General features: G+C 41.7%; 1 protein-coding gene across 1 annotated transcript; it reads left to right on the top strand.

Moving 5' to 3' along the window:
* Nucleotides 1–118: 118 nt before the first annotated feature.
* arl3b (ADP ribosylation factor like GTPase 3b) lies at nucleotides 119–27,958 on the top strand. The gene is made up of 6 exons (XM_080205906.1): nucleotides 119–193; nucleotides 11,685–11,828; nucleotides 15,773–15,889; nucleotides 17,396–17,446; nucleotides 20,635–20,820; nucleotides 23,567–27,958. The coding sequence occupies exons 1-6, from the start codon at nucleotides 191–193 to the stop codon at nucleotides 23,612–23,614; spliced, it is 549 nt and encodes a 182-aa protein (XP_080062032.1). The 5' UTR covers nucleotides 119–190; the 3' UTR covers nucleotides 23,615–27,958.

Here is a 27,958-nt window from a genome sequence, read left to right as displayed (position 1 = left end):
TCACAGAAAGGTGCTCCGCCAGCAGCCGGATGACGTAGAACGCAGCTGGGAAGGGGCGGAGCGACGGCAACCCGGGTAACGTCATCTCGGTGTACGTACGTAAAGATGTGGTGTCACGTGGCTTTGCGCCAGCTGCGTGCTGACATCGCCGCCCATAGTTACCCGGCGCCCTGAGGAGGAGAAGGAGAAGATGGTGAGTGTGAGTGAATGAGTGAGGGGATGGGGGAGAGCTGGAGTCAGGGTCATTGAGGCGGGCTGAGAGGAGGCTGTTGAATATGGAGCCCCTTCCCCTCTCTCCGGGCCGGAGTTGGCGGCTTGCTTCCCTGGCCCTTTGTTTCTCCCTCACCCGCTGGTTCGGGTCTGTTGTGAAGTGAGCGGTTGCTGTGACGCCATGGCTGTGGAGCTCAGGCTGCAGAGTGAAGTCTGAGGCCTGGGATTAACCACAGAGGGAGGAGGAGGGGGATTTCTGTCTAATCCCCCACCGTTATATAAATGGAACACACTTGTTCCTTCAGTCACTGGCACTTTGTAGGATGAACTAGAGGTTTTTTTAAATCAATAGGCTTACATCAACACTGCAGTGAAGCTACTGTGAAAAATCCTAGTTTTTGATTTGAATTATTATTGTTACGTGTTAGTATACAGTGAAAAGTATTTCTTGCGCGCTCTATAGTCAAAGCATACTGTTCATAGAGAAGGAAATGAGAGAGTGCAGAATGTAACGTTACTATCATAGTTAGGGTGTAGGGAAAGATCAGCTTAGTGTGAGATAGGTCCATTCAAACATCTGATGGCAGTAATTATTTTTCTTTTCAGAAATGTGAGCTTACTTTGTCCTTGCTTTCCCTCAGTTGAATGGATATATTAGAGCTCATGACAGGATAGATTTCATGATTTAATGATTTCCTGATTTAATATGATATGTTGACGGGCTGTGATCACAGCCCGTCTAAATTATTAAAGAAGTTCTTGTAGTTGTATTTTAAGTTATATTGTAAAATGCTTCACATATAATTATTTTCAAGTTTAGTTATTTAGGCAGATACAACAGCCACTTGTGTGTGCAGAATGCTCCCACACATCAACATGGTGATTTTCTTCTTTAATTTTGGGTGGTTGAGGGAAAATATTAGTCATAACACTAAAATAGCTCCAACCATTATAGCTGAATAACCAGTAGGTTTAATATCTCCTCCAAAGAAGTGTACTTGTTTTGCATCTTAATAAGAACATAAGAACTAGCAGCAGGAGTAGGCCATCTGGCCCTTTGAGCCTGCTCTGCCGTTCAATAAGATCATGGCTGATCTTTTTGTAGACTCAGCTCTACTTACCTGCCTGCTCACCATAACCCTTAATTCCTTTACTGTTCATGAATTTATCTATCCTTGCCTTAATTTCTGTCCTTGCCTTAAAAATAATCTTTTCAAAGTGAATTTCACAGGATTAAATTGGAAAACTGGTCTTAATGTATATTATTATGTTAATTTTGTTATATTTTTAGTTATCAATGTATGAACAAAATCAAAGGGGACATCTCTGAATCTAAGAGACAGAGATAAAATCATAAGAAACAGAAATTTGCTGGCAAGATGGCAAAGTGGCTAGCATTAATGCCTCAGTGCCAGGGATCCGGGCTCAATCCTGGCCTTGGGTCACTGTGGAGTTTGCACGGTCTCCCCTTGTCAATGCAAGTTTCCTCCGGTGCTCCGGTTTCCTCCCATCGTCCAAAGGTGTGCATGTTAGATCAATTGACCATGCTGAATTGCTCCAAAATGTGTGGGTTAGGAGGACTAGTGGCATAAGTCTGTGGGATACGGGGATAGGGCCTGCTCTGCGTGAGATGCTTTATCGGAGAGTCAAGGCAGAGTTGGTGGATCAAAAGGCTGCTTCCTGCGTTGTAGACATTCTATGACTCCGTGAGTAACAGGAGTCGGCCATTCAGCCCCTCAAGCCTGCTGTGCCAATTGATAGGATCATAGCTGATCTGACATTCCTTACTTATGCTTTTCTACCCTTCCCCATAATCCTTGATTTCCTTACTAGTTAAGAATCTATCTAGCTCAGCCTTAAACGTACATAAGGAATGTGTCTTCATAGCTCACTGTGGAAAGGAGTTCGAAGAACACGCAACCCTCTCGAGTAAAGAAATTCCTCCTCATCTCAGTCTTAAATTGGTACTCCTTTCTTCTGAGACCATAACCTCTGGTCCTAGATTCTCCCATGAGGGGAAGCATCCTCACAGCATTTACCCAATCAAACCCCTTAGGAATCCTCTATGTTTCAGTGAGATCACCTCTCATTCTTCTAAATTCCAATGAGTAGAGTCCCAAACATTTTAACCTTTGCTCAAGAGACAATCCCTCCATACTGAGGTTCATCCTAGTGAACTGTCTCTGAACTTCTTCCAATGAAATAATATCTTTCCTTTAAAGGAACCAAAACTGATGGAAAAACTGTATGGTAGTAACTTTCAGAATAGAAATAAATTGGCTCATGATTCAACAAAGATGAGTTGGACTAGCTGAGTTGCTCTTGTGGTGAGCTGGCATGACATGGTGGACTGAATGGCCTCATGTTGTAACCAATCCCTTATCTCGAAGTGTAGAAAGAGCTGCCTCCTGAGATTTCACCATCACATAAGAACATAAGAAATAGGAGCAGGAGTAGGCCATCTAGCCCTTCGAGCCCGCCCCGCCATTCAATAAGATCATGGCTGATCTGTTGTGGCTCAGTTCCACTTTCCCGCCCTCTCCCCATAACCCTTAATCCCCTCTCTTATCAAGAACCCATCAACCTGCTTCTTAAAAATATTTAGCGAGGCAGCCTCCACCACTTCAACGGGCAGAGAATTCCAGAGATTCACCACCCTTTGAGTGAAGAAGTTCCTCCTCAACTCCGTTCTAAACCGCCTCCCCTTTATCTTGAGGCTGTGCCCCCTAGTCCTACTGTCTTTTTTGAGCGGGAAGAGTCTCTCCACCTCTATCCTATCCATCCCATTCATCATCTTATACGTCTCAATGAGATCTCCCCTCATTCTTCTAAACTCTAACGAGTACAAGCCTAGTTTATTCAGCCTCTCCTCATAGCTCAATCCCCTCAACTCCGGTATCAGCCTAGTAAACCTCCTCTGCACTCCCTCCAAGGCCAAAATATCCTTGCGTAGGTGCGGCGCCCAAAACTGCACACAGTACTCCAGCTGCGGCCTCACCAATGCCCTATACAGCTGCAGCAAGACCCCCCTACTTTTATATTCAATCCCCCTCGCTGTGAAGGCCAGCATCCCATTTGCCTTCCTGACCACCTGCTGCACCTGCAAGCTGGGTTTTTGCGACTCATGCACAAGGACCCCGAGGTCCCTCTGCACCGTCGCCTGCTGCAGTTTTTTGCCCCGTAAGTAATAGTCCTTCCTACCATTCTTCCTACCAAAGTGGACCACCTCACACTTGCCAACATTAAATTCCATTTGCCATTTCCTGGCCCATTCGCCCAGCCTATCTAGATCCTTCTGCAGACTCTCCACACCCTCCGCACAATTTGCCTTTCCCCCAATCTTGGTGTCATCAGCAAATTTCAACACCCTGCACTCGGTTCCCTCCTCCAGATCATCTATATAAATGGTAAATAGCTGAGGCCCCAGCACCGACCCCTGGGGCACCCCACTAGTCACCAACCGCCAATCCGAATAGCACCCATTGACCCCCACTCTCTGCCTCCTATTTGACAACCAATCCTCTATCCACGCTAACACCCTACCCCCAACTCCATGTCCCCTGACCTTCTGCAATAACCTCTTGTGAGGTACCTTGTCATCTCTGGCCTTTGGATTACATCTTTGTTCCCACATTGTTTTTCCAATTATAATCCTCAAATGTCCTTTTAAAACTATGCAAATTATTGACTGGCCCCATTAGCTTGTCAGTGATTAATCAATTAAAGAAATGAGGTGTTCCCCTCATTTGCTAATTATTGTAATTGTTCTATTTGGTGTTCATACTGTTTACCATTTTCACCACTTGCCAGAAGAGAGTTGATGACTGGTGAAAGATATTTTGCTATAGTGCAGAATTTAAACTTTTATCATCTTTATTTTTGTCAAACATAGCTTAACAAGTGTATTTCTTTAAGTGGTCATTCTTAGAACTTCAAGCAGAAGTGATTTTGCGTCAAATAAAGTATGATGCCTTCCATGATGAAGGATCTCAAGTAGTGTTGCTCATGGTAAATTGGATGTTTTACAATGACAGGAGTATTACACACGACCATGCAAAATATATTATTTTGCGGCCTGGGTGGGACTGTGGTTAAGTTGGTCAATCCTCTTTAAATCCAAAAAGCCTTATTTACCATTGAGTACTTAGAATTGATTTGATAAAGAACTTACTTGCATTGCAATTATTTCTTTTTGTGCAAGGTTGCGTTTATTGTCCATCCCTATTGCATGGAGGTGGTCAAAGATATCGCATTGAAGCGTTGCATTGTTGTTTGCACAATGATGTCAGACATAGAATTTGAGGATTGTGATCCTGCACTGATACAAGATTGGCACATCCAAGTTAAGATGGTGTGTGATTTGAAAATCAGTGTCCCTGTGACATTAATAAGCTTGTTGGCACAATTGATCACAGCATTGTCCTCTGTCTTGTCCAACTGTTTGGGACTACTCTAGCTTGTTTTATTCTTATCCATCTAGTCATGGTCAGAATTAGAGTTTGTTTGTTTTATCACAAGTAGGCTTACATTAACACTGCAATGAAGTTACTGTGAAAATCCCCTCGTCACCACACTCTGACACCTGTTCGGTACACAGAGAGAATTTAGCATGGCCAATCCAATTAAATACATTTTTCATATTGTGGGAGGAAGCCGGATCACTTGGAGGGAACCACGCAGACACGAGGAGAATGTGCAGACTCTGCACAGACAGTGACCCAAGCCAGGAATCAAATCCGGGTCCCTGGTACTGTGAGGCAGTAGTGCTAACCGCTTGTTGCCCCATAGATGTGGTATTCAGTATGCATTGTGCAGTGCTGCAGGTACCACTCACTTGAGTAGGTTTCCACTTTTTGATACTGGTCAGCACTAGATTTGCTAAGAATTACAGATTGGAATTTGCCTATTGAAGCATTTGTTTTTAATATATTGGAAATCTTTGTGCAACCATCAAAAATTCAATTCCCATCTTTAATGTATTGCTTCTATACCCACTCCAGCACCTTAACCTTTGGAGTCCCCCAAGAATTGACCAGGGCACCCTCCTATTTCATATCTACATGCTGCCATCTTCCTGAAACACAATGTCAAATTCTTCATGTACACTTGTGCCCCACTCTACCTTACCATCACCTTTCCTAATCCCTTTCCTGTCTCTAAATTGTCATATTGCTTGTTTGACCATCAGTGCTGGATGAGCAGAAATTTCCTCAAGTCTGGCAATATTGTTTTCAGTCCCTGCTGCAAACTCCATTTCCTAGCGCCATCTCCGTCCCTCTCCCTGGCAACCATCTGAGACTAAACCAGCTTGTTTACAGCCCCAGTATCATCTGACCTGGAGGTGACCTGACCACATGTTCTTGCCATCACTAAGGCCACCTACTTCCACCTCTGTAGTATTGCCCGACTCCATTCCTGCATCATCTTTTATTGCTGCCAAAATCGTTATCCTTGTCTTTGTTACATTTAAGCTTGAGTACTCTAATGCATTCCTAGATGGTCTCCCATCTTGCACTTTCCATAAACTTAAGCTCTTCTAAAAATCTGTACATGCCCTAACTTTGTAAGCTCCAGTCATCCATCATCCCTGTACTTACTGATCTATGTCAGTCCCCAGATGAGCAACATCTTTTCTTTTGGTAACAAATGCTACCATCACAGCTCAGCCCAGTTCTTGCTGCAGGCTGATGTAACTGCTTTATTGGAGGAGTTGTCAATGAAGTCGTATGCTGTGAGATCATCAAGTTGTTTTAGCAATGAACTTGTGATGGAAGGAAGGCTATCATCTTGATTTTGCGAGGACTCCATGGTTCTGTTAGTTATTTGTTGCCTAGTTGAAGGCAACTACCCTCACCTTCTATTCTGACATTCAGCTTCTGTTCCCATGTCTGAATTAAGGTTGTCCCATAGTCTAGAACCGAGTGGTTATAATGAAAACTGAGACAAATTGCTGGAACTACATGAGTGATCAAGAACCAAAATGTGGTGATGTACAGTTCCACTGCTGATGGCTACAGCACCACGTGTTTTGGACTACTAGGCCTATCCCCAGTTAAACCCACTTCAGAACAGAGGTAGTGTCACACCTGTTAAAGGAGAAAACCCTTACAGTGCTGTCTCGATTTTGTCTGCGCAACAACCGTCTGATAGTCACTTCTGCTCCTATTGTTGAGATGTCTATTGCACGTAGATTGGAGGCCTTTTTGAATCCCTCACCACCTAATAATAAACTTGTCTGGGTCAGCATGATGCTACTGAGCCAATCGTTAATGTTGCAATCTCTCTTCCAAGTTACATTCAGTGCCTATGTTTCCCTCCTAACTTCCTCCAAAGTGGTATTCAGTATGCATTGTGCAGTGCTGCAGGTACCATTCACTTGAGTAGTTCCCACTTCTGGCTCTGGCCAGCACTCGACTTGCTAAGATTTACAGATTGGAATTTGCCTATTGAAGGCTTTGTTTTTAATATAGTGGAAATATTTTTAATATAGTGGAAATCTAAATGTGCAACCATCAAAAATTCAATTTCCATCTTTGATGTATTTAAAATCCACTCTTACATTATCTAACGGTCTCTGGGGATAGTGAAGATGAATTTGTCATTTCTATTTAAGTGAGCATATTACTTAATAATTACTAGTCTGAGTCTAATATTTGAACAGTGCAGCCAAAAGTACAGTGAATGAAACTAGATTTACAGTTGTAAGAACATACTGCTTTATTTGGCGTGGCAGTTAATATTGGAAAAGTTAGACGCACATCAATGACATGTTGTATAAAAATTAAATCTCATGGGATCCAGGGTGAGTTATCTAAATGGATACAAAATTGGCTTCTTGACAGAATGTGGATGTGCCGGCGTTGGACTGGAAGCCAGAGGGTGGTTATAGAGAATTGTTTTTCAAACTGGAGGCCTGGGATCAGTGCTGGGCCCGCTGTTATTTGTCATTTATATAATGATTTGGATGAGAATATAGGAGGCATGGTTAGTAAGTTTGCAGATGACACCAAGATTGGTGGCATAGTGGACAGTGAAGAAAGTTATCTCTGATTGCAACGGGATCTTGATCATTTGGGCCAGTGGGCTGACGAATGGCAAATGGAGTTTAATTTAAACAAATGCAAGGCAATGCAAATTGGTGGATTGAACCAGGGCAGGACTTATCAGTTAATGGTAGGGTATTGGGGAGAGTTACAGAACAAAGATCTAGGGTTACATGTTCATAGCTCCTTGAAAGTGGAGTCACAGGTGGACAGAGTGGTGAAGAACATTGAATATAGAAGTTGGGACGTCTTGTTAAAGTTGTATAAGACATTGGTAAGGCCACACTTGAATACTGTGTGCAGTTCTGGTCACCCTATTATAGACAGGATATTATTAAACTAGAAAGAATGCAGAAAAGATTTACTAGTATGCTACCGGGGCTTGATGGATTGAGTTATAAGGAGAGGCTGAATAGACTGGGACTTTTTTCTCTGGAGCGTAGGAGGCTGAGAGGTGATCTTATAAAGGCCTATAAGATGATAAGAGGCATAGACAAGATAGATAGTCATATCTTTTCCCAAAAGTAGGGGAGTCTAAAACTAGAGGGCATAGGTATAAGGTGAGAGGGGAGAGCTACAAAAGTGTCCAGCAGTGCAATTTTTTCACACAGGGTGGTGAGTGTCCAGAACAAGCTGCCAAAAGTAGTAGTAGTAGAGGCAGGTACAATTTTATCTTTTTGAAAAAGCATTTAGATAGTTACATGGGTATGATATGTATAGAGGGATATGGGCCAAATGCGGGCAATTGGGATTAGCTTAGGGGTTTTAAAACAAAAAGGCGGGGTGGACAAGTTGGGTCGAAGGGCCTGTTTCCATGCTGTAAACCTCTGTGACGTGATAGAGCAATGATATAACACTAATGTTTAATCTATTTTGCCTACGTATTTTTCTGTGGATCAATTTGTTGTAAAGTATCATAGGGACCACTGCTCCTTATTTATATAGATTACTTACAATTCATTTAGGTGTCTAAATCTGCAGATTATGGCACTAGGTTGATGGGCAGCTGGTGTCAGATACAGTGAAGGCAAAATACTGAAGATGTTGGAATCTGAAAGAGACAGAAAATGCTGGAAAATCTTAGCAGGTCTGACAGCATCTGTGGAGAGAGAATAGACGCAAGTCTCAACACAGGTTAAAGTCCAACAGGTTTATTTGGTAGCACAAGCTTTCGGAGCGCTGCTCCTTCATCAGGTGAGTGAGAGAATAGTCAGTGGTTCGAGACAGGCTGACCCTTCGTCTCAAAGCCAGCTCAAAACATTGGCTGTATTCTCTTTCTCTTTTGGTGTCATATGCTTTGGTTTAAGTCAATGAAAATTGTTGAAATTTGGCAACAGGAAGGGAGAGATGAAAGGAATTCACAAGAATATAATGGACATAGAGCAGGGAATGGCTTTCAGCATATTGTATAGGTTACTGATTTCATTAGTCCACTGCCCATGTGGTAGTGAAAAGGTGATGAAATATGAAGGGTTCAACATATAAATTAAAAGGAGATAATTTTATAATTACATATCCATGGCATATTGTCTGGTTGTGGTCTGTCCTCCATTTTGAAAGTGATACAATTGATATCCAAACTTAGAGGCTTTAGCTCTGAAGACAGGTTATATGCCCTGAACCTTCTGTCTTCAGAATACAAAGTGTAGAGTTTGTAATAGAAAAGTAAGATTTTCAAACTTCAATAACTTTGAAGCAAATTATTCTCCTGTATGAAATTCCATAACAGGGGACACAAGGTGAAGAAACAAAAATCAATTTGGTGAAATGATGCTAAACTTGGGAAACAAATTGTCAGTTGAATAGGAAATTTCCAGATGTTTCAAAGAGGTGGACAAGTCCTAACGTAAAAAATAATTAGTATATTTTATAAATGCAGTTGGCAAGTGCGAGGTGGTCCACTTTGGTAGGAATAATGGTAGGAAGGACTGTTACTTACGGGGCGAAAAACTGCAGCAGGCGACGGTGCAGAGGGACCTCAGGGGTCCTTGTGCATGAGTCGCAAAAACCCAGCCTGCAGGTGCAGCAGGTGGTCAGGAAGGCGAATGGGATGCTGGCCTTCATAGCGAGGGGGATTGAATATAAAAGTAGGGAGGTCTTGCTGCAGCTTTATAGGGCATTGGTGAGGCTGCAGCTGGAGTACTGTGTGCAGTTTTGGTCGCCGTACTTACGCAAGGATATTTTGGCCTTGGAGGGAGTGCAGAGGAAGTTTACTAGGCTGATACCGGAGTTGAGGGGCTTGAGCTATGAGGAGAGGCTGAATAAACTAGGCTTGTACTTGTTAGAGTTTAGAAGAATGAGGGGAGATCTCATTGAGACGTATAAGATGATGAATGGGATGGATAGGATAGAGGTGGAGAGGCTCTTCCCGCTCAGGACAGTAGGACTAGGGGGCACAGCCTCAAGATAAAGGGGGGGCGGTTTAGAACGGAGTTGAGGAGGAACTTCTTCACTCAAAGGGTGGTGAATCTCTGGAATTCTCTGCCCGTTGAGGTGGTGGAGGCTGCCTTGCTAAATATTTTTAAGACGCAGGTTGATGGGTTTTTGATAAGAGAGGGGATTAAGGGTTATGGGGAGAGGGCGGGAATGTGGAACTGAGCCACGACAGATCAGCCATGATCTTATTGAATGGCGGGGCAGGCTCGAAGGGCTGGATGGCCTACTCCTGCTCCTATTTCTTATGTTCTTATGTAAAAGAAGTTGGTCAGCTGTCTGTTGTTTAAGCCTGTTTGTCTACCCTGCTACTGAATATACATAAAATAGTGTGATAGGATTAGGGACCTGACTTTGCGCTTTCAGCTATGTAGTTCTCGTAGTGAGGAGAGGCACTTCCAAAACCAAAATAGGTGAGAAACTTATTGCACTTCATTCTTAACCAAGTCTGCCTCCTTGGTGATTAAATGGTTGCCATGAGACTGAGTGTTTTGATGAAATAAAGTTGAGCTGTTCATGGCAACGCTTATGGTGTTGAGTAATGAACAGATGCAAGGATGTAGAGATTGGGAATTGGGCAGTGGTGCCACACAGGAATAATAATTTTTCCAATTGCCTGTTTGCCTGTGAAAGTTGAAAGACAGGTCATGACTGCAATTCCTGGGAAAGTGGCTGGATAAAGCAACCATTCTCAATAATAGGAAAGCACAGGATTGTTTCCATCCAAGTGTGAATGTAGCAAAGTTGATGTCATGCATGAAATTGGTTGTGACTGCTACATTTTTTTAAAAAACCAAGAAATCCAGAGGTAAAGCTCTGGACATCTGTAATATGTAGGATTACATTCATAAAATATCTGCAGGAGGCAGCCACTTCGCCCATCAAGCCTGCACCGACAATCCCACCCAGGCCCCATAACCCCATGTATTTACCCCACTATCCCCAGACTCTAAGGAATAATTTAGCACGGCCACTCAACCTAACATGCACATCTTTGGACTGTGGGAGGAGATCAGGGCACCCAGAGGTAAAGTTTATTTATTAGTATCGCAAGTAGGCTGACGTTAACATTGCAATGACGTTACTGTGAAAATCCCCTAGTTGCCACACTCCAGTACACTAAGGGAGAATTTAGCATGGCCAGTGCAGCTAACCAGCGTATCTATCGGACTGTGGGAGGAAACCGGAGCACCTGGAGGAAATCCGTGCAGACGTGGAGAGAACGTGCAGACTCCGCACAATGACCCAAGCTGGGAATTGAACCTGGGACCCGGGTGCTGAGAGGCAGCAGGGCTTGCCACTGTGCAGCCCAGCAGAAACACATTCAGACACGGAGAATGAACAATCTCTACACGGTCACTCAAGGTCGGGAATGAATTCAGGTCTCTGACATTGAGGCAGCAGTGCCAACCACTGCGTCATCCAATAAAGTTATATAAGATGTACAGCATAGAGGCAGACCATTCAGCCCGAACAGTCTGTTTATACACCTATCAGCATAATTCTGTATTCTCTCTCGTGCTTCCCACTGAAAGCATCTATATTATTCACTTCAACTACTCCATATATAGCAAGTTCCATATTCTCATCACTCTTTGGGTAAAGAGGTTTAAAGTAATTGATTAAGTCAATCTAAGAACAGTAGGTAATGCCAGATGACAAATTTCAGGTGGCAGGAATAAATGAGATGAGGATTTTTTTGAAAAATGAGTTGGAGTAGGAGACTCTGAAATGAATCTCAATTTTAAACACGAGGAGAAATTAGTGCAGCTTCACAGTTTTTCCACGTAAGAAGTTGCATGTGTGTGTATATGTGTATTGTTATACAGTAGTAAGAATAGAGTGGAATAATTATTTTCTCCATTGCTATTTGGTAAATGTAAAAACAAGAATTTTGTTTCTATTCTACGCAACATCATTATATAGCTATGTCGATCATTAGTAGGAGAATGTCAACACCTATATATACAGCTAAGGATGACTACTTCTTCTTCTTAGGGTTTGCTATCAATCCTGCGAAAATTGAAGAGTGCTCCTGATCAGGAGGTTAGAATTCTCCTTCTGGGTTTGGACAACGCTGGGAAAACGACATTACTCAAACAGCTGGCTTCAGAAGACATCAGTCATATCACACCTACACAGGTAATGTTTGTATCTAGTGATGACTCTTTTTTCAAAGCTTTTTTAAATTGTAAAGATTTCAGTGTAACCAGATGTTGCAATGAGTTAGTCATGAATTTTCATCTGAAACCTGAGTTAAGATTCAGCCCAGACTGATGAGAAGAAAATCCCTTCTGTCTGCTGGGTGGAAGGGTCATAAATGTAATCAATTTTGGCCGTATTGCTCCAGTTCTCCAACGTATGGGTACACTGCATTGTCCCTCATTCAGTTGTAAAATGGCAGTCTCTCAGGGGAAGGCCTCTGGTTGGCAGGTATGGGAATGTAATAATTGTATCTGTAGGGAAGTGCCTAAATCACAGAATCAATAGCCTGAAAATATAAAGATCTTACTGAAGTAGAATACAGGGAGCTTTATTTTGGGATCTAACAACATTACACCCAATCTTGGAATGTGCAACATAAGGTAGAAAATATTCCTTTCCCAGCTTATCCTCACCCTGATGAGCACAATTTTGAAAAAAAGTCACTAAAATTTCTGTCTTGCAAGTGCTATTTTAAATGCTCTGATCTCCATTTTTAAATGTTCAGAAGTATGTGACACCTTAGGGGTCAAGTAAAAGACACAAGGCAACAGAAAATACTTGTGAGCAATTGCTGGAATGAGTTTGTTGCTGCAGTTTTCCCACGTGATGTGTTCCTGATGTCGTCTGTGTCCAATAGCACTGAAACCATTGTCCCTATGAAATATTTGATTATGGTGCCCACATAGCTGATTAATTTACCTCGGGCTAGCTGCCATTTACCTTTACTGTTTCTGGGTATCAATTACCAGAGCCGAAATTTTAATGTAAAGGTCGCAGGTGGCAATCAGCCAGCTGCCTTGCAGTGAATATTTCAATTAACCTGCTCTCCCTCTTGAATCAAGGGGAATATATATTTTCTTTCTGACCCCTTTGCCACGGACTCCCTACCCTCCCCCCACTACTGCTGGTGTGCAGTTTTGCCGTTTTGAGTTAGGTACCATTACGAGAAGCAAAATAACTGGCTCCCTACTAGCAGATGACTGACACTGCACTATTGTGATTTACTCCCTGGGTCCCGTTGACCTTTATAGCTCTCTGAAGGTTACTTGTGGTGTTTTCCACTTTTGAGCTGATACAGGAGGCCTGCTGCATCATATGTTTTTTAGAAAGCTGTTATTTGGTAGCCACCACAGATTATTTAAAGTCTGTAGCTAGCAATTGAAATCAGTATTTCAAAACATAGTAAATTACTCAGATTTGGACAACCCCTCCTTGGTTATTTTGGAAGTTTATATTTTTTCAGAAATCACCTTTTTCATTTTCATTCAGTTGCACGTTGGGTAAAACAAAAAGCTCAAACTGAGTATAACTAGGCAACATGTTTAATTCAAGTGAGAAATCTTTCTTTTGCACTCGCCGGCCTCACTCATCTGTACTGCAGTTATTTTTGTAGCACAAAATGAATCCTGTGATGTCCACAAAACTAAAGGATGCTTCGACTGGATTTCCATCTCTACTCTGCAGTACCATTGCTTTTGAATGTGTCACTCACTGCAAGGGTCAGAGAGCAGTGGTGCATTCTGGAAGCATATGATGGAGGAATGGAAGTAAACACTTCCTGTAAACCAGGAATACCCAAACCTTTTCTCTCCGTGGTTAGCCCAGTTGCTTATCTTCGAGTCATTGGGTTTTGTCCACTGTTGTGCTGATACCATACCTGTTTGGCTTGTCCCAGACTTAGTTTTTACACATCTCCTGTCTGCCTCAAGTTCAACGTAGCACTCTTCCCCCCTACCCCCTGCCCCCCCCCCCCCCCCCCAACTCCTCCAATAGTTTGAACTGGTCATCCTCTCGCCCTTTTCTCTTCTTCGAACTGGCACTGTTTTCTCCCTTTGCACAGTATTGTTCCCCAACCCCTCCAATTGAATGTCAGTAGACTCTTGCCTTTGGAGCTGCTCCTTCTAAGCCTTACTGCCACCTCTTACTACAGGCTGCTACTGCTTGAAGTAATTCAGTGCCATTGCATGAAGGAAATGTCTCACAACATAATCCCTCCCATTGTGTACAGCAGTGTTTACATGGAAAAGGAGCAACATTATTGCAGGAACAAACAGCAGTGTTGAGGAGAGAACCAGGTAGCCTCTGCTCATGGACCAGATTAGACCATGGGTTGTAGTTCTGATAGCCAGTCATGGTTGAGGCTGTACAGTTTCATACTGTAGACTCCAGGGTTTCTATTCACATTCTGTAGATTTATATCATTTGTGCTAATTAGATTTTTTGGAATTTTAATCTGTTTAAAAAAATGCAATGTCTGCATATTTAATTTGTACAGTAATTCAACAAAACTGATGGTGCTGAAATTCATACCTAAATGAATGAAGATGTGGCCAACATTGGCGGAGGGGCAGAGTCAGAGGAAAAGAGAAATTGTAACTACAAAGAACTTTGTGAGGTTCTCTGGTGTTGTAAGGAAAACAAGTTTGCAAGCCAACTGGTGAAAAGATGCTTTGCACAACCTTCTGTCAGTCACTGTATTAACCAGATAATTGCTTAGCAAACACCAGAAACTCTTCGCGATAACATCAATTAACCTATAACCTCAGATGAAATATACATTGTTTATGGCTCTCTTAATCCTACAGATGCCATAGAAAATGCCCTTGTTCAAGGTGGCACGGCACATTAACGCTTAAAGTCTAATAAATAATGCCCTCCTTATAATGTTTTTATAATTCAGCTATTTTCTAGAGACTAGGATAAAGAGAATATATGAACAGTGAGATCTTGTTTATATTTTAATAAGAGCACTGTTTACTGTTTAGATTATGATTAGTTGTGCAGATGGAATGAGTATAGATCCTCTTCATTCTATTTATACTAAATTTTATGAGATAGTTAAAAGTTATTTGGGATAAATCTAAATGTTAAATTGGTCCACAAATTTTGAAATGATTCCAAGCACATCACTGAATTTCTGAGTTTGCAGTTTTCAATTATGACAGGATTAGCTTGAAATGTAAAAATTATGCATGCAGTGAAACAAAAAGTAAGGTACTGTTTTTAAGGTCTGAAGATATAATTCAGACAAATCAATCCTCAATACTGAAAATTCTCCCAAAGGAGATATTTTCATTGTTGAATATCTTCCATTATTTCTACCTTCATAAAGCAACCTTTCTGTGCCCATACCTCACCCTGTCTGTGACCAAAATTCTCTGCTAGCTGACTGCCTTTATTCTGCCTTTTGTAAAGTTTAGCTAACACAAAACTCCGCTGCCTGTATTCTGTCCTGCATTATATCCTGCTCACTTTTGCCCCTATGCCCACTGACCCCTTTATTGGTTTCATAAGTAATGCTTCAAATTTAAAATTCTTGTCTGTGTTTAACCTCTTGCTGTGCCCTAGCTCTAACATGTTCCAGTTCTACAATTTATCCATCCCTCTGACTCTGCCCCCTCATCACCAATGTCAGCCATGTCTTCATTCACTTTAGGTCTCACATTTGGGAACGTCTCTCTAAACAGCATGTATTATTCACCTCCCATTCCTCTAATAACACTCTTATTAATGCTGCTTTTGATCACTCCTCCAGAAACCCTTCCCTTTGTCTGTGTCCATTTTTCTTTCTTGACTGTGAAGCGGCTTGAGACATTCTCCTGTTAAAGGTTCTATATGAATGTGAAATGTGAGGCCTGCATTACATTTCATTATAACTGTAAGACCCTCCCTAATCCTCGGAAAAGAAGAATGTAAAGACTGCAGTTTTTCAACTTTAACAAAATAGAAATAGATGTGCTCTGCATTTCAAGAATGTTAACATGGCTTTGTAGTCGAATTATGTATCTGATGGCTTGTTTGTTTAGCTTCAATTTTGTTTCACTGTAAACTTGCACTGGAACAAACTTCAAAACTAAAGAATTCCCTTCTTATCTCCCCAGGGATTTAATATTAAAAGTGTGCAGTCTCAAGGCTTCAAGTTAAATGTGTGGGATATTGGAGGACAGAGAAAGATAAGGCCGTACTGGAGAAATTATTTTGAAAATACTGATGTGCTTGTGAGTATTTGCATTTTTATTCACGTTCTTTCACATTCAACCCTATTGTCTATTTAATATTACCAATCTAGATTCAGTCTATAGCTTAACATTCCTCTATTAATGTAAAGAAATGTGAACAGAAAGATTGATAGGCTTTTAATGTATTTATTAACTGCTTATTGTCACTCAGTTTTCATTAATGCAGAGAATCAAAATGTTGCACATTTATACTTTTTATTTCCTTTCTGAATTTGAGGAGTTACCTACTTAGAGCAACATTGGCTCATGCATCTCTGGCTGCATTTATAGTACAACTACTGTGTAGGTGCAAATTTGTTCTATACTACAAAGTTTAGTGTAAATCCAGATCTAGGGCCAGTGAAAACCCAACACCAGGAAATGTCATGCTGCTTTGCAAAGGAGTCGAGCCAGTCACCGGTTCTTAAGTTACAATTTTTTAAAAATCTTTTCAGGAGGTCAGTCTCACTGGTTAGTCCAGCATTTTATTGTTCTTGAGAAGGTGGTGGTGAGTTGCCGCTCGCAACACTGGAGTTCATGTGGTGTCAGCACGCCCACAGTGCTGCTGGAAGTTCCAGGATTTTGACCGAGCAATAGTGATGGACTGGTGATCTAGTTCTAAGTCAGGATGGTGTGTGGCTTGGAGGGGAGCTTATAATGGTGGTGTTCCCATGCATCTCCCCCTGTCCCAGGTAGTAGAGGTTACACGTTTGGAAAGAGTTGTCAAAAGAGCTTTGGTGAGTTGCTGCAGTGAGTCTTGTAGATGGTACACACTGCTGCCACTGTGCATCCATGGTGGATGGGGTGCCAGTGAAGTGGGCTGCTTTATCCTGGATGGTGTTAAGATTCTTGTGTTGTTCGAGTTGCATTCAGCAAATGGAGGAGTATTCCTCCATACTCCGGACTTGTGCCTTGTAGATTGTGGACAGGCTTTCAGGAGTTCCCTGAGGAAAAACATCAAAAATCAAAAAGCTCACCATTCAATTACCTTCATGACAATGGCCCATTGCTGATGCCTGCACAACAGGCTCAATATAGCATATGTTTCCAATTCAGCCATGTGCGTAAACTTTCTAACCTCTAAAACTTGGTGATGGAACAAGCAATTAAAATTGGCTGTGTATTGATAGGAGCATAGCTGAAGTGTCAGCTTGTCTGTTCTCTCCACAAATTTGCTGAATGTTTTCTGCTTCAGATTTCCCACACCTGCAGTATTTTGTGTTTGTATGGTAAAGTTTCTGTTCTTTTTGGCGTACAACTCATTCCATCTCTGCAGGATTAATATAGTTTAGGATCTTGATATTCTATTGTGAATATCTTCTGATTGAGGGCAAGAATTGAATTTGATCAGCCTGGTCTGAACTGGGCAGCAGCATGTTTTGTTTATGCCACCATTTGAATAGCTGCTGCCCCATCTGAGTTGCAAGAAGCAGGTCTTTTCCTTTTTTGATTTTACAACAGACCTTCTCTTTTCTGTCTTGTAAACCAATTGCAATTTTCTTCCAGATCTACGTCATTGACAGTGCAGACCGAAAAAGATTTGAGGAAACAGGGCAGGTGAATTACTTTATTTTTCCTCCTGAAGTTTTATACGTGCAGCTGCATCAATCCATAACATGGCACAGGATTACTCTGCAGTAGATTTTTTTGTAGCAAATAAACATGAAATTGGTTTGCATGTTCTCTCCGTGCCTGCTTGGGTTTCCTCCGGGTGCTCCGGTTTCCTCCCACAGTCTAAAGATGTGTAGGTTAGGTGGATTGGCCATGCTAAATTAACCTTAGTGTCAGGGGGACTAGCAGGATAAATAGGTGGGGTTATGGGATAGGGCCTGGGTGGAATTGTGGTCAGTGTAACTCTGAACCAAACGGCTGCCTCCTGCATTGTAGGGATTCTGTGAATAATTAGTGACCAGGAAATGGTGGATTCTCAAAGTTAATGATATGCAGACGAGTGTTTTACTTTCACAAGTGAGTTCTAAAGCAGTTAAATGTGAAGGGATATTTGGAACCCACACATTGACCAAACTTAGATGATCTGGAGGAGGGAACCGAGTGTAGGACGTCGAAATTTGCTGATGACACCAAGAATGGCAAATTGTGCGGAGGGTGTGGAGAGTCTACAGAAGGATCTAGATAGGCTGGGCGAATGGGCCAGGAACTGGCAAATGGAATTTAATGTTGGCAAGTGCGAGGTGGTCCACTTTGGTAGGAATAATGATAGGAAGGATTATTACTTACGTGGCGAAAAACTGCAGCAGGCGACGGTGCAGAGGGACCTCAGGGTCCTTGTGCGTGAGTCGCAAAAACCCAGCTTGCAGGTGCAGCAGGTGGTCAGGAAGGCGAATGGGATGCTGGCCTTCATAGCGAGGGGGATTGAATATAAAAGTAGGGAGGTCTTGCTGTGGCTGTATAGGGCATTGGTGAGGCCGCAACTGGAGTACTGTGTGCAGTTTTGGGCGCCGTACTTATGCAAGGATATTTTGGCCTTGGAGGGAGTGCAGAGGAGGTTTACTAGGCTGATGCCGGAGTTGAGGGGGTTGAGCTATGAGAGGAGGCTGGATAAACTAGGCTTGTATTTGTTAGAGTTTAGAAGAATGAGGGGAGATCTCATTGAGACGTATAAGATGATAAATGGGATGGATAGGATAGGAGAGACTCTTCCCACTCAGAAAGGATAGTAGGACTAGGGGACACAGCCTCAAGATAAAGGGGGGGGCAGTTTAGAACAGAGTTGAGGAGGAACTTCTTCACTCAAAGGGTGGTGAATCTCTGGAATTCTCTGCCCGTTGAAGTGGTGGAGGCTACCTCGCTAAATATTTTTAAGACGCGGGTTGATGGGTTTTTGATAAGAGAGGGGATTAAGGGTTATGGGGAGAGGGCGGGAATGTGGAACTGATCCACGACAGATCAGCCATGATCTTATTGAATGGCGGGGCAGGCTCGAAGGGCTAGATGGCCTACTCCTGCTCCTATTTCTTATGTTCTTATGTTCACCATCCTTGTCTCAATATCTCCTCCTTTAGCTCAGTGTCCAATTTTGCCTAATTACAGTTGAGACACCTTGGGAAATTTTTCCTGCGATAGTAGTATATGGGTGAAGGTCAGTAGAATTTGTGCACTAAATTAAAGGCTGGAATCTTTATTTCAGCTTCAGAGGTGGAAGGATATAGCAGCACTTGGAGCTTAGGAAGAATAGGAGGAAAAATGTCGTAAGACCATAAGACACAAGAATAGAACTAGACCACTCGGCCCACTGAGCCTGCTCTGCCATTCAATCATGGCTGATATTTTTCTCATCCCCATTCTCCTGCCTTTTCCCCATAGCCTCTGATCTCCTTATTAATCAAGAACCTATCTATCTGTCTTAAACACACTGTCAATAGTTGCCCCTCCCGTTAGCTGTGTGCACTGCACACACACTTTGTAATTGAATGAGGGCCACACTGGTTTTTCTCACCTGATCCAGCACTGCCAATTTTTGGGAAGATTGCCCCTACTAAGAAAGTAAATTTGTCTTTCAGTTTTACCACTCCATTCTATAGCTAAGGAAATAACTACAATCCCTTGAATTTGGCTTGCTTTCTACTGAATGGTTTAGTTATTTTTTTGTTCGATTTAATTTATTGTTATGTGTTTAATATAATGAAGTATTTTCTTGTGTGTTATGCAAAGCATACTGTACATTGGGAAGGAAATGAGAATGTAGAAGGTAGTATTACAGTCATAGCTAGAGTGTAGAGGAAGATCAACTTAGTGTAAGGTAGATCTATTCAAAACTGATGGCAGTAGGGAAGAGTCAGTTGGTACGTGACTCTGATTTTTGTATTTTTTTTTCTGGTGGAAGAGAGTATGTCCAGGATACGTGGCTGCAGGAAATGTAGTCAAAGTCAGTGGACGGGAGGCTGGTTTGAATGACAGATTGGGCTACATTCATGACCTTTTTAGTTCCTTGCAGTCTTGGGCAGAGCAGGAGCCATACCAAGTTGATACAACCGGAAAGAATGTTTTCTATGGTGCATCTGTAATGGGATCTGTAATGTGCATCTAAATAATTAAGTGATATGAGAGTGAGGAAGTGCCAAGTCCAACCTGTTTGTTTTTTTTCTGTGAATTGGCTTTTGAAGATTGGGGTGCTCGTTGGAATGGTGAGGGGAAAATAAGAGTTCTTAGTTATTTTGCAATATCATTGACATATGTTGGGAAACAGACTTGTGTGGATGCAATTGTTTGAAACTAGATGCAGTTAGACTGCAGAGATCAAACATCAATAAAGGAGGTGTGAAGGCAAGTGGTTGAAATGATAATGAACAAGGGGCTATGGAAGCAGCTTGGCCACATTAGGCAGATAAGCAAAGAGATTTTAAAGGATTTCAATGGAAACATATACAATTGGGAGATCGTAAATGTATGAGACTAAGTAGTACATTTACTTAATAAATACAGTAGCCATAAAGTAATAAAAAACAATCTATTCTGAGAAGGGGAGCTTCCAAAGGATTGTAGAAACAATAGAATAGATCATCAAAGGGGTAAAAACATATTTAAAGAAAGACTGTGAAATCCTGAACAGAAGTGCCATAACAATGGGATTCTTGGCATTTTGGAATACCAGAGCATAAATACCAATTTAACATGCCATAGCATTTTAGTTTTGGAGTATCTTTGAGCACAGCAGTAGACTCCAGCTTCATCAGTGTCTCCACCAAAGGGCCAATATAATATTGTCATTCTGAATACGCTTTCAGGAGCTTGCTGAGCTGCTGGATGAAGAGAAGCTGAGTGGTGTTCCCGTTCTCGTGTTTGCCAACAAGCAGGACTTGCTCACAGCTGCCCCGGCCTCTGAGATAGCAGAGGGATTGAATCTGCACACGATTCGTGACCGTGTCTGGCAAATCCAGTCTTGCTCTGCACTCACAGGGGAGGGTGTACAGGTATGCTGCTGTATTCACTTTTTTGCATTCAGAAAGGATGCAGTTATTATGGTTTACATTGTATCCTGTTTTCCTTTAATTCTGGATTATGATGAAAAATCAGTAAAGGCTTAGAAGCAGAATATTGAACTGTTGTTCCTAAGTAAGCATCCTGATATTTTTAGATTATTAAATAGTATTATTAAATAATAAATAAAATACAAAAGAAATATGTTAGTACATTTCTCGGCACTCAGTAGTTGAATGTAACTCAATCAAGATTGCAGTGACTTAGTTCAGGTTCAATGTCGTCACATCTATACTAAGTCAATTACCAATTCTATACCATCATGGTTACTGAGGGGGAAAGCACTTGACACGTATTAATGTAGTTATATAATATTGGCAACAATAAATACAGTGAGAGTGGTTCAGGTAATTGTTATAAATTGAGGTCTGCATCCTTGATTGGACATTTGACCCCTTGAGATTCTGTTTGATTCATTCATGGACTGCATTCCATTGAAGAAATGGAAGGAAAATCCCTGTTTTTACCCTTGTGTTTAATTCCTTCATGTCCTTGCCTGTCCTTAGGTCTGTAATCTTTGCTCGCTCCAATTATAGACAGCTTCATCCAAGCCTTAGTGAAGCACTTTGGCAAAGAGACGTGAAATTGAATGCCAATTTCTTCCTTCGTGCGTCTTTCTTTCTTTCACTGAATTTGAGCATTGCCGGGCAAGCCAGCATTTATTGCCCATCACTATTTTCCCTTGGGAAGGTCGTTGTGAGTCACTTCCTTGTACAAAGAACAAAAACAGCCTGGGAAACAGGCCCTTCGGCCCAGCGACCCTGTGCCGCCATCTCAACACCACCAGCACCCCTCTCCACCCACGACCCTTGTCTAATGTTTTATGGCCATCCAGATTGAGGGAAACTGATTTAGGGACAATTTATTACTGCCAGTCAGCCTAATAGCACATCTTTGGGGTGTGGGAGGAAACCGGAGCACCCGGAGAAAACCCACACAAGCACGGGGAGAATGTGCAAACTCCCACAGACACCGGCCCAAATCCACGTGCCTGCACAGCAATCAGCGATAGTCACTGAACTGTCGTCTGGCCCAGTATCTGGTCCAGTTTAGGCACACACTAACGACATGAAGCACTAGGCCAATCTCGAACAACCAAGAGCAGCCCCAGTACGACCCATCGCGTGTATGCCCCTCGTTGGACACAAGGCGGACCGACTTAAAACCTGTGAATGAAAAGGGAAAAAAAATTATTATTGTACCATATCCATTTACCTTACCAGGGACGCCCCAATGCTAATGACCCTTATTTAAAACAATCTCCTATATCCACCCATCTCCAACCCAGTCATGTGCCTGTCTAAGTTACTCTAGCGTGTTTGCCTCCACCACCTTACTTGGCAGAGCATTCCATACCCCCAGTACCCTCTGTGAAAAAACCTCCCTCTAATATCTGTGTTGTACCTCTCCCCCCTCACCTTAAGTCCATGGCCCCTTGTCCTATGTGCCTCTATCATAGGAAATAGCTTACCTCTGTTTACTCTATCTATACCCTTCATAATCTTATATACCTCTATTAGATCCCCCCTCAGTCGGTGTCTTTCAAGGGAAAACAGCCCCAATTTCTTCAATCTTTCCTCACATCCCAGTCCTTCCATACCAGGCAACATCCTGGTAAACCTCCTCTGCGCTCTCTCCAGAGTCTCCACGTCCTTCCGGTAGTAAGGCGACCAGAACTGGACGCAGTACCGCTCCAGTCTTTCCCACAGTGCTGTCGAGTGGGAAACTCCACGTTTTGACCCAACGGCAATACATTTCCAATTCAGGATGGTGTGTGGCTGTGGTGTTCCTGTTCATCTGCTACCCTTGTTCTAATGTCGCACGTTTGGGAGGGTAGTCTTGTAGCCTGGGCGAGTTGCTATGTTGAATCTTGTCCATCAATGCTTACCAAACCTTTTCCTAATCTGACCCTGTTTTAATGCCTTGAACTTTGACTCCAGAATGAAGATTGGTGAGGTAGGGTGAGTTGGCTTTTCACACTTAAGGCAGTGGTTGTGGCAGCGAACAGGCAATTAAGTTATGCTCCCGAACCAAAAAAGACTAGCAGTTAAAGTGATCTTGCAACTGTCAAAACGCAGCCTGAGCTCCATGGCTACCATTTCTGCGTTGGGGCTTGTGACCCCAAAATTCCCTCCATTGTGATAGCTCATTGATCAATGTAGACAAAACCCTGCTTCTCTGTAGCCATTCCCACTTTTTCTCACCAATCCACCTCACAATCATTCATTTCATACTTGGGCCCTTTTATTACATGCCCACAATTTTGAGACCGTGAAGGAGAATGATTGATTTAGACATGTCTTTCACACCAAAAACTCAATCTGCTTTAGGGACCTTGCTGTCAATGAATGTAGATTTTTCCCCTTCTCTGTACAGTCCTGACAGGCTGCCTAGGCTGCACATGCCATTACCCAAAAGGTACAAATCTCTCATTGGAAGATGCAGGCAACCTATGTTCCATTCAGTACCTTTGAGACCTCCTGTTCAGCTCTGCTAAGCTAGTTTCATACTTGGGATAGGGCACCAAGCACATCTGAATTGTTAGCCCATTATTCAAAATGGCGTACTGGATACCCAAGTGAATCTGCCATCACCATCTGCTCTAAGTTGTATTTGGATTTAAAACTCACCTATACTTGCTAAAAGGTGTTGAATCTACCATCATTTGATATTTTCCAGGATGGAATGAACTGGGTCTGCAAAAATGTTCATGCAAAGAAGAAATGAAACCACTCCCAAAGCGCAAAGAAGGGAACCAGAAAAGACCATTCCTAGCTTGACACTAATTAATTGTTCCTGACCAAAATCTTCACTACCATTCACAGGTTTAGCTATGTACCAAGAAGAAAGCTGGGAGTACTGTTGCTCCAATACACTACCTGAATTTCCACAGCCCTTTTATACATACTGTACTTGTTCTATGAATGTTGCTAAGAACCATCAGTCTGTGCGTGTTTTGCACTGTCCTTCTGGATGTAGCATACTGCAAACTGCATGGACTGATGCGCAATAATAACTCTTGTGGAACATGCCTTTTCTTTTTCTGGAAGGTTTTAAAAAAAATAAACTGTAATTTTCACGGTTGGGTATGTGTTTCTCTCGTCCAGGTTAGTGTTTGTTTTTATAAAACTTATCTTCCTTTCCCCTCATTTTGTAGAGCTGAAACATTCTCCTCTATTTAAATTATACTGATTTGTATGCCCCTATAAAGAGGCCATCTATCCATCTCCATGTACAGTTAAATATATATTTTCTTAGAGTTGGTATGAATTGATGTCGACACTCTGAAAGGAAATGTTTTGCCTTCCTTTCCTACACCATGGATGTAAGAAGTCCAGGTGCATCATTGCTGCTTTTTAAGCTGTCACTAATTCAAACTATGGAGGTACAGGAAAGATGGGAGTGAGTGGATGTAATTCACTGCTATTGCAGATACCCAGAAACTAAACTCAACCCAGAAGAGTAGCAGTGACGTTTGCTGAAAGGTCTGTTGCAATCGTTGACGAACCGCAAACTAGCCTAACATCATAGACACTGTTTGGATCAGATGGAATGCAACTGATGCCTCAGTTGTTACTTTTTTTAACCTACAAAGTTGGCTCATAAAATTCATTTACCATGGACTCTTAGTTCCCTAGTGGGAGCGTGGCAAAACCAGTCGCTGTTCTGCCTAGGATTGGTAGGAGGGAGGCCTGGCAGATTATTATGGCTGGACCTCATCAACTTTGCAAAAAAGGGCTGGGTAGTCATAGGAAGCGATTGCTTAGCTGTTAAAATCAGATGGTGGGAGCCACTTTCAGGCTAGGTACTCCAGGAGGGCAAATTCCAATCTTGAGATGCTCAATGTTTCCACTAGGAAGGAGGCAGTTAAACTCGATCCTTGTGTAATCGTCTATGACTGTTCTGATTGTTGGTTATTTTCTTAGTTATCTGTATTTTTGAAAGATTCCATAAGTATTTATTTGCTATAATTTTGACCATTAGTCTTGGTTAGATGAGCCATTTTCAGTGTACGTCCCGGTGTCCTGTATATTTTCAACAGGTTAAACCTGGTTTCTTCTAAATGTAGCAGGTTTATTGACCTAATGAGCTTGCTAAATTGTAAAATATTCTTGGACCTTGTATTGTAAATGACAGTGATTGGGGAACCAGCTTTTTACACCAGAGTTTATACCAAACACAAAGGATCCTTTCAGTTATGCGAGCGTTTGCACACAGCCTAACTGCAAGCCATGATTTTGGTTGTTGGCCCGAGTGGTGCACTGATGTGCATGCCTTTGAAGGGAAAAGGCATAATTCGGTATAATTGCAGTTAGGTTGAATGAAATACAAATTTAGTTTGCAGCAGTTACCTGATGCACAACTTTGCCAGAGCTTTATACATTAAGTTTTTGGATTTTAATGATTCCTAGCTTGGCTTGCTTCCCATTCGATCCCAGTAGGCAAGAATATCCTGTTTGTTGACTACGTGCTAAATTACACTACTATATTTTCACAAATCTTTTTAAAATTGTACTGAAGACTAACAAAATACTAAACTGAGCTGCACAGGATTAGCCAAAAGCTATGTAGAAAATTGTTTCTGCTCTGTCAGAGTATTCCCTATTGAAGCACTCACCAAATGTTTTGTGACACCATCTTGCAGGTTTGTTCTGACTTCAGTATACTTCTATGGCAGCATGGTTTCTGTGAAGAAACCCAGGTTGGCACTCAATCCCCCAAATTCTCGGCCTGTTATAATTTTGTGTGCCAATTGAAGCCTGAGACCGTGCCAGAAAGTGTCCATGCTTTATTTTTGTCGTGTGGGGAAACGATTGATGTTACAGAAGACTCCATGGCCTTACAGCCGGTGGAGTCCAGCTTGAGTTTTCAATCTGGTATTGGTGGTGAAACATGCACATACACGCGTGTGTGTGGTGTTTCTTTACAGTATTAAGGGTTTTTATGGTTTAAAAGATGAAAAGTTGTTCCCATTGATGTAATATGCTTAAATAGTAGAGGTGAAATAAACTGCTTTGATTTCCTTAGTTGTGATATAAAGTCAGCTTCACTTTATTTGGTTTCTCTTTAGTCATGTTATTTGTCACATGCTTTATATGTCAGTAGTGTACTGTTTTGCCCTAGCCTTTCCTGCTTTGAAGCTCAAGTGCACTCCTTTCCACCAATTTCAGGGTCATGATTTACACAGTTGTATCTTAACTATTTATTTCACCATAGTGAAAATTCTACTTAAACACATTTTCTCACAGTATAGTTGCTTTTCATAATTGCTTAAAGTTTGGCAAAAAAAATTCCAGGAAGAATCTTTTCTTTATCTCATTGAGGCTTTTACTTTGAGGAGAATTTGATTTACATGAAGGAGCTTCATACCGCTTCCAAAAATGAAACACTTGTAGTGTCGGTGGGCACATGTTTGAGCCAAGTTGTTTGGTGGAGGGTTTTCCAAGGAAATTGGCCACTCCCTGTCTGGTTAAGACTCACTAAAACGTTAAAACTAATTGATGTGATCCAAATACCATCCATGAGCCTGGCATGTTCGCCTGGGTTCTGGTGCTAGTAGTTTGCTGAAAAGCTCACTTTGTGAAGACCTATATCTTGAGAATTGTTTCTGAATTGAATACAAAAATTATACAACTCTTCCCTGCTGTCAGCAGTAAGCTTTCCTGCGGCCCATGATATCTGAGCTGTTTGAATTAAGATTTAGCCTGTTCTTTTGGAAATCTGAAAACAAAATTGAAAGTGAACAGACCAGTCAGCAACAAGGGGAAAGTAGGTTGTTGTTTTAGGCTGGCATATATCATTAGAAAATATATTTTTCTGCTTAAATGCATTGTACATTTCTAGCATTTTTTGAGTAAAACTAATGCTGATAATTATCTCTCACAAACATCTCTCTCTCTCCTAAGTTGATAGGAAGATTCTATGAAGAACAGATTTGCCAATTTAGTCTATGCTTGTGTGATCTTGGAGTTCCCTGAGTTAAGCTAATCGCCATCAAAGTGACACATGAGATCAGAACGTTTACCAATGTTATATTTAAATAATAGATTTTGTTTAGCATCAGTCACACCTTGCAGCAATATCCATAAAATGCTTCCGTATTACAGGGTTCCTGAATTTGTTGAACACAGTTGATGTCATCTAAACAGTTAAGCTTGCTAAAAAGGAACATTTGGTCAGATTCTGTGGTGGAAGGGTCTGTACCAGTGACCTGGTATGTGCAGTGATCATACTGAACTACGCTCATGGAAAATGAAGCCATCTCAATTTGGGAGGGGAATAAAGCTCTCAAACTCAGTAGTTGAAACTGACTTTGGTTCAATGGCTTCCTAGTTACAGATAGCACAGACAGCCTTGTGGCAATAGCCAGTTTGTTAGTCTCAGAATTCAAACCGGCAAAATGCTTCTTTTCTGCCCTTTGAGATTTTTATGGAGTTGCATATTTGAATTCTTGTATCTAATCCATCTGGCAGTAACACACCATTGGGTTTGGTGAAACTCCATTGTTGCAGACAATCTGATCTATCTTCAAAGTTCATGTTTTTTTGCTATTTACTGTGTCACTGGTGTAATCCTTCTCCATTTAAGCCTAATTGTCTACAATTTGCATTTGGGAAATTTTGTCCATTTCATTTTGTAAAGATGCTTTTACAAGGATTGGGTGGGGTCAGAGGGAGAGTTTGAAGATTGAACTTCAGAGGATGATATTTAATTTTGTGTATTGCCTGATGCATCCTCAATGGCATGCATTTTTATCAAGGTGTTCTTTCCCATTTCCTCCAGTACTTTTTAAAGTATATGCTTGGTAGTTAAGCTTGTCCTGGGTTGCATGTGTTTTGTGTCAGTAAAGTGTAAATGATTGTGCACCTTTAACATGCAAGACACCTTACATTCTTTATTTGGCTGTAGACATTCTGCCTGGTTTTAAGTTCATATTGTTATGATATCAACTGTTTGCAGCTTTTATACTTAGTCAAGAAGCAAATAAAGATACTGGTATTTTGTCATAGTCCATACTGTACATGTAATTCAACTGCAGAATGTCTTGTTCATGGAATAAAGACTATTTAA

This window comes from Carcharhinus amblyrhynchos, chromosome 17 (assembly GCF_965287045.1).
Source record: "Carcharhinus amblyrhynchos chromosome 17, sCarAmb.v2.hapA, whole genome shotgun sequence".
NCBI lineage: Eukaryota > Metazoa > Chordata > Chondrichthyes > Carcharhiniformes > Carcharhinidae > Carcharhinus > Carcharhinus amblyrhynchos.
This window is presented reverse-complemented; position numbering and strand designations above follow the sequence as displayed.